Source organism: Schistocerca americana, chromosome 2, assembly GCF_021461395.2.
Source record: "Schistocerca americana isolate TAMUIC-IGC-003095 chromosome 2, iqSchAmer2.1, whole genome shotgun sequence".
Classification (NCBI taxonomy): domain Eukaryota; kingdom Metazoa; phylum Arthropoda; class Insecta; order Orthoptera; family Acrididae; genus Schistocerca; species Schistocerca americana.
Genome location: NC_060120.1, coordinates 175,019,500 through 175,026,865, shown reverse-complemented (window position 1 = coordinate 175,026,865; position 7,366 = coordinate 175,019,500). Strand labels below are relative to the sequence as shown.

At 41.7% G+C, this 7,366-nt stretch overlaps 1 protein-coding gene across 1 annotated transcript in view; it reads right to left on the bottom strand.

Moving 5' to 3' along the window:
• Positions 1-7,366, bottom strand: part of LOC124593740 (luc7-like protein 3) — a 144,148-nt gene that overhangs the window by 61,735 nt on the left and 75,047 nt on the right. Inside the window, exon 7 of the mRNA XM_047132074.1 lies at positions 4,306-4,403. Within this exon, the coding sequence (XP_046988030.1) occupies positions 4,306-4,403 (98 nt within the window). The remainder of the gene's footprint in view (positions 1-4,305; positions 4,404-7,366) is intronic.

The window sequence follows — 7,366 nt, the reverse complement described above, 5'->3', positions numbered from 1 at the left end:
ACGTACAGTGTGGGGTGCTGCTATTGGATACAACCGCAAATCACACTTTGTGTGTATCCAGGGCACGGTGACCAATGTAACCTACGTGAATGACACCCTGCAAACCTTAGCCACACCTTTTCCGCACATCAACCCAAACACCACTTTCCAGCAAGACAATGCATGACTACGTGCTGCATGAACACATGCCTTCTTGGTGTCACATGATGTCAGCCTTTTACCCTGTCCGCCAGATCACCAGACTCGTCGCCAAAAGAAAAGGTGAGAGGTATGGTGAAATGACGGGTGCAGCACTTTGACCCAATGCCAACCACCAAAGATGAACTTTGGAACCAACTGCATGGACGGTAATACCACAGGACGCCATTTGTGGCTTATATGTGTTGATGCCATCATGCATGGAACAAGCAATCAGGGCCCATGGTGGACCCTGTGCCTACTAGGCAACAGGACACATGCTGAAACAAAGATGACTGAAACACTAATGTACATGTCTTGTGAATAAGAACATCGAGTGTACATTTGTCCTGTGGTGCTTATATTGCAGGGCACAGAAAGTCACAGTGAATGGGTTGAACAGCATGACTGTGTTAACTCTTAAGAAATGACACAGCAACCATTGTTTTGGGTTTTGGAATAGTTTATTAAACTCTACCATTTACCCATTTTGGATAGTTTTGCAACCACTTTCTAAAGCTGCACATTCCTTATGCCATCCTACCACATTTTGGATGTGCTGAAACATTGGTTCCTATCCACCACTATTAGTTGCTGCTTCTTCACCCCCACTGAAACTGCAGCCCTAGATCTCATCCTTTACTTTAGGAAATCATGGTAGGTTAGCACTCCAAAATAGGTGGTTAGTGAGAGTGACAGGATACAAAATGCAGAGTATCTAAGATATCATCATCATATATTCAGCCCTCTGAATGAAGATATGGAGCAGATGCACTGTACACTATGCCATAGACAAGTATGTGCTGAGCAAGGTCGTAGGGGATGGAACAGATCCACCCTGGTTCAACAGCCATGTTACAAAGTTATTGCGAGAGAAAAGACAGATTCATCTCTGATTATGTGAAGTCAAAGCCTGACGGACAAACAGATGTTGAATAATGCCAAAATGAGTGTGAGGAGAGCAGTACAAGAAGCACTCAGTGAATTTCAAAGTAAAATTTTGCCTAAAGAAGTGACTATAAATCCTAAGAAGGTTTGGTCTAACATAAAGTCAGTAAAAGGATCAAAATCACCTATTTCGTTGCTCAGTGGCCATACTGGAACTGAAATGGAAAATAACAGGGTGTAGGCTGAAAAAGTGAATTTGATCTTCTTCTGATGTTTCACCACGGAAGACCATCAGTTTCTCCTTTCAATCAATGCACAAATACTGAAATTGCACATACAGAGATTAGTGATCCCAGAATACAAAATCAACTAGAAATGCTTGACAGTGGAAAGACAACTAGACCTGCTGAAATACCTGTGACGTTCTATATTGTTTATGTGAAAGAACTTGCTCCCCTTCTAGCAGTAGTTCATCGTAGATCACTGGAGCAACCAAAGGTGCCTAGCAATTGGAGAAAAAGAGCAGATCATGCCCATTTTCTATACAAACTGTTGGACAGATGTGCATAAGTATGGGCTTCTATCGCTGACGTCAATCTCTCATAGGATTATGGAAGACGTTTTACGCTCATGCATTACAACGTTTTTGAACAAAAAATGTCTGTAAAAATCAACATCGATTCTGCGAACAGAGATATTGTGAGACTCAGGTCTGTTTGTCCATTACATCCACTGCCTCAGGGACAATGACACCCAGGTTGATGGCATGTTCCTTGACTTCCAAAAGGCATTCAAATACAGTTCCACAGTCCTTTAATGAACAAAATACGAGTTTACCAAGTATCTGACCAAATTCGAGATTGGTTACAGGACATCTTTTGAAATTGGACTCAACATGTCATTCTTAATTTAATAAGAGAGACAAATGTAAAGATAATTTTGGGAGTACCACAAGAGTGTGTTGTACAGCCACTACTATTAACAATTTACATTAACAATCTAGTGGACAATGACTCGGCGACAGATTGTGTTTGAAGTACATAACACAAGCTAACATCACAAAAAACATCATTTGGCTTAGTCTTGCAACACAACTGCCTGGTTGTTAGACCTCAAGCTGTACTCTTTGGATGTTTCTCCAGAAAAACTTCTCCATTCTCCAAAGTCAGCTCTTGCACCTTTTTTCCCACCATGCTGTTAAATACAATGTACAACAACTTTTCTCTAGACATGTTCTTATTTATTTTTAACTATCCATAACTTGCGGCATATACGATTTTGTGTATCTACCTAGCGTATTTTCTTCCTGATATGCCATCGAACTTTTGTGCTATCTATTTCTACATAATATTGTATAATTATAAAATACATATCACTGTAATTATATTACATGGTTCAGTCACATTAATGTGACCACCTGTCAAAAGCCTGAATAACCACCTCTTGCAGCGCAGACATACAGGAAGATGCTCACTGAGGTTCTGTAAGGTAATGACAAGAATGTAGAGACCTGCCAATTCCAATGCTGTGGTCTGCTGTGCTAGGTTTCACGGCTAAGGGTCCACAGTGAGAACAGCCTGATTGAGGTAGTATCAAGATTCTTGATTGGGTTCAAATCCTGAGTGATTTGGCAGTCATGGGAGTATGGTAAACTCTTTCTGTTGTCCTTTGAAGCATGCATGTACGTTGCAAACTGTGAGATATGTTGCACTGTAGTGCTGGTAGATGCCATCATGTTGAGAAAAAACAAACTGCACCCCTTTTCCTTCAGCCCTCTTCCTTACCCTTAAATTCTTCTGTCACAAGAAGGAGCCACTGGCTTTGAAAGTTAAACCTTGTGTTTGTGTTCTTCTGCCACCACTTGGTGAGTAGATTTTTGTCTATCCATTTACATTGTATTATCAAAAACTGCAATTAGAGGTGGACATTGTCCCCAAGGATAGATGCATACTTCTGTTGACCCATTGTGTCTTCCAGAATGATGAGATCACCCAGGGAATGCTACAAAAACATTACCCAGACCATAATGCACCATCCTCCAGCCTGGACCCTTCTGTCAATTGTTTCAGTGCCATACACGCCAAAGGCCATCTGTCCTAAGGAGCATAAAACATGATTCACTTCAAAAGGGCCACCTGTTGCCACTCGGTGCACATCCAGTTGCGATACTGCCATACAAAGTCTAGCCTGCATCACCAATAAACAGCAGTCGGCATGGGCGTGAAAACTAGGCCCCTGCTGCAGAGGCTCATACGCAGCAACGTTCATGGAACAGTCATTGAGGAGACATCACTGGCAGCCCCTTGGTTCAACTGGATGGTCAACTGCCCAACAGTTGCATGTCTATTCGTCCACACACATCTCCGCAGCCATCGTTCACCTGTGTCATCTATGGCCCTTGGTGCACCACAGTTACCTTGGCACTGGTTTAGGATAGCACCATTTGCCATCCACAGCATTTTTAACCACGGTGGCATGTGAACAGTTTACAAACTTTGCCACTTGAAATACTTCCACCCTTGGCCTATAAGCCAATGATCATGCCCTTTTGGACGACAGTTTATCACTCCATTTCTGCATTATAACAATTACTGCACTATTTTCCACATCCTCCCGACACACTTCATATACCCTCTCCACTAGCGCCCTCCACTTGCCATATGCGAGTGGTTATTTTACATTATGTCTAACACATGCGGTGGTCACATTAACGTGACCGTACACTGTAATTACTGGAGCCAAATTTATAAACTGCTGACGACTCACTGTGAAAGTTCCTACATTCATTCAAACAGTAGCACCAACCACATATCCACTGAAAACAGGCGAATTAATGAGAACAAAGGTAGTACAAGCTGATAAGTTTCACACACACTTCTACACACTAAATTTTAGAACCAGACAGATACAATAATCAGTTGATAATTCACATCACCAATCTACTTTTGACAGGTCGGCAGCTGATTTACATACTAGCATCTCATGTGGATGTGCCACAAGGTGTTATTTTCTCAAGAAAGTCACTCATGCAAAACATAAATGAATACAAACTTTTTCTTTATCGTATATTTTCTTCACTTCTTTTGAAAAAAATTTGGCTTTGAAAGTGGAAACCTATCTTATCGGATTATGAGAATGGGCATTATCTGTTTGCTTATTGCTTATAGTAGTTTATGGTACAGTTAACAGAGAGAAAGAAAGGTAATAGGAAATAACATGTTTACAAATATTAATTTCTACCTCTGTCTTTTTCCCTTCTATGATCTGAATGTCTGCTTGCGCTTCTCCCATGGTCACGGTTAGATCCATCAATGGAGTGACTATGATGAGAGGAGTGACTGAAACAAAAGTTAACATTTCATTGTTATGTGTGTATGATACATTCTTCTATGCATCGGGTATTTTAACATTCTACTGGAAGAAGATATTAAGGAAAGCACATACTCTGTGGTTTCAACAGAGCTAGGGAAACAATCAGGACTTAATTGTAGAAACTACTCGAACTGACATCAACTGTGTCACAATCGTACTTTTTCAAGATATTTATTTTGTTCTACAGAAATATAAACCCACTGATAATGTGACAAGCAATGCAGTGGCACACAATCATTTATTTGTCTACACTTTTATTATAAATCTAATATATGGTACACGTGCCACTACAAATTTTAAACACATGGCTTGCACTAGTCCTGGGTTAATTCCATTCTATTTGCTAATAATCTACAGAGAGTAATTTATATTACTATTTAAAAGCAGTTCATAGCATGGCACTGGGTTGGAGACCACACTCTATTCTGCCTGTAACTAACTTTACAAGTTGTATCAAATTATGCAAGACAGTGTGTGTATTAACCAAAGTAATGAGAACCAATACAGCAGACTTTAGGGTATGTCTGACAAAGGGCGTAGCTGGCCATGTCTCTCAATGATGCAAACAAGGAGGCACCAGTTACAGTTCACTATTTTTCAAGGACTTCATTCAAAGACAGAGATTTAAAAAAAAATGTTAAGGTGCAATGAAAAAGCTTTATTACATTCCTGAGGTATCTGCCGACAAATACTCATTCAAAATAGTGGCTGCTCATCACTCAACACAGGCTCCTGGTTTTTAAGAAGAAGGCACTGCACATGGGCACTCAAGGAAAATTTCTGTATTGAAGGATTTAACAGAAAAACTATGTGGCTGATAGTCAAGATATTCTAGCATTTATCACTCCAAGAGCTCCAGAGAAGCTACTATACAAGGTGCATTCCATAAGTAATGCGACCAAATTCATAAAAATCATTTTTTGAATATATTCGTACAAATAATCAAAAATTCTCAAAATAGCACCCTCTTGCATCCATATACTTCTGGAGGCGGTGTTTCCATGCCTGGAAGGCATCCTGGAATGCCTTTTCCGTAATGTCCTTTACAGCAGATGTAACATGCGCCTGGATGCTTTCAATTGCGTCCCAATGGTTTCCTTTCACGACTCCTTGTTTCAACCGACGAAACAAAAAAAAAGTCAGCGGGAGCCAGGTCAGGACAGTAGGGACGCTGGGGAACCAATGGGGTCTCAGCCCTGGCCGGGAAGTCGTTGACAACGAAGGCGCTGTGACTTGGTGCGTTGTCATGGTGAACTTTCCACGTGTCCTTGATGTAGCTTCGGCAGCATGAGAGCCTCCTTTTCAATCTTTTGAGCACTTCCAAGTAGAAAGCTGAGTTCACTGTAGTCTCGGTAGGTACGAATTCGTGGTCAACAATGCCTCTGACGTCAAAGAAGACAATGAGCATAGTTTTGATCCTGGACTTGCTCATGCGTGCCTTCTTGGGATGGGGCAACGATGGGGTGTGCCACTCTGAACTCTGCCTTTTTGTCTCAGGGTCGTACTCAAAAACCCATGACTCATCACCAGTTTTAACTGAGTTTAAAAAATGAGGATCATTTTCAAACATTTACAACATTTCTCGACACTGTCGAGGTCTATTACAGGCATACTAACCCTGAGACAAGGGGTTGGGAGCAGGGAAGGAATAATGATGGACAAAGATATTGCTTAGTTTCGGTGTGTGGCAGAATACCACTGTGGAAAGGTTGGGAGGACAGAAGGTAGGATATTCCTCATTTCAGGGCACAACAAAAGTTAGTCGAAACCCTGCCGGAGAATGCAATTCACTTGCTCCAGTCCTGGGTGGTATTGAGTCATGCGAGTATTGTTCCTTCTTGGCTAGACAGTGGGTATGACAGACGTGGTAGATGACTGGAGAGAGAAGGCACAGGAGATCTGTTTCTGAACAAGACTGGGAGTGTAATTTCGGTCTGTGAAGCCCTCTGAGACTCTTTGCATATTTGGGGATTGACTGCTCATCATTACAAATGTGATTACAAAGGACGGCTAGGCTGAATGGAAGGGACTTCTTGGTATGGAATGCATGGCAGCTATTGGTGGTTGGTAGGTTTGATGTGGACAGTGTTCCTGATGCAGCCATCCTTTAACGATGATAATATGAAGGATGATGACTTTGGATTAAGGAGGATCAGGTGAATTGAATGGGGAGACGAGGTTGGGGTTCTGGAGGAATGTGGGTAAGGTGACCACACCCTCAGTCAAGATTCCAAATGTGTCATCAAACAATATGAAGCAGATGAGAGGCTTGGGATTCTAGTTGGTTATGAACAATCCCTCTTGATGGCCCATGAATAGACTGTGGATAGATTGACAGAGGATGGTGCCATGTGGGTACCTATTGCTCTATTACCCACCTCTCTGTAGGTGATGCCTTGAAAAGAGAAGTAGTTGTGGGTGAGTACGTAATTGGTCTACATCTACATCAATACTCCGCAAGCCACCGTCTGATTCATGGCAGATGTTACCCCATACCACTCCTAGTCATTTCCTTTCCTCTTCCACTTATGAATACAGAGAGGGAAAAAGGACTGTCAATATTATCTTCATGGTCCTTACGCACAATGTATGTTGGCAGTAGTAGAATCATTTGGCAGTCAGCTTCAAATACCATTTTCTAAGTTTTCTCTATAGTGTTTCTCAAAAATAACGTCGCCCTCCCACTAGGGACTGCCATTTGAGTTTCCAAAGCATCTCTGTAACACTTATGTGTTGTGCAGACTTGTTGTTCTTGTGGTCTTCAGTTCAAAGACTGGTTTGATGCAGCTCCCCATGCTACTCTAGCCTGTGCAAGCCTCTTCATCTCCTAGTAGTTACTGCAACCTGCATCCTTCTGAATCTGCTTAATGTATTCATCAGTTGGTCACACTGATTTTTACATCCCCCCCCACGCTTCCCTCCAGTACTA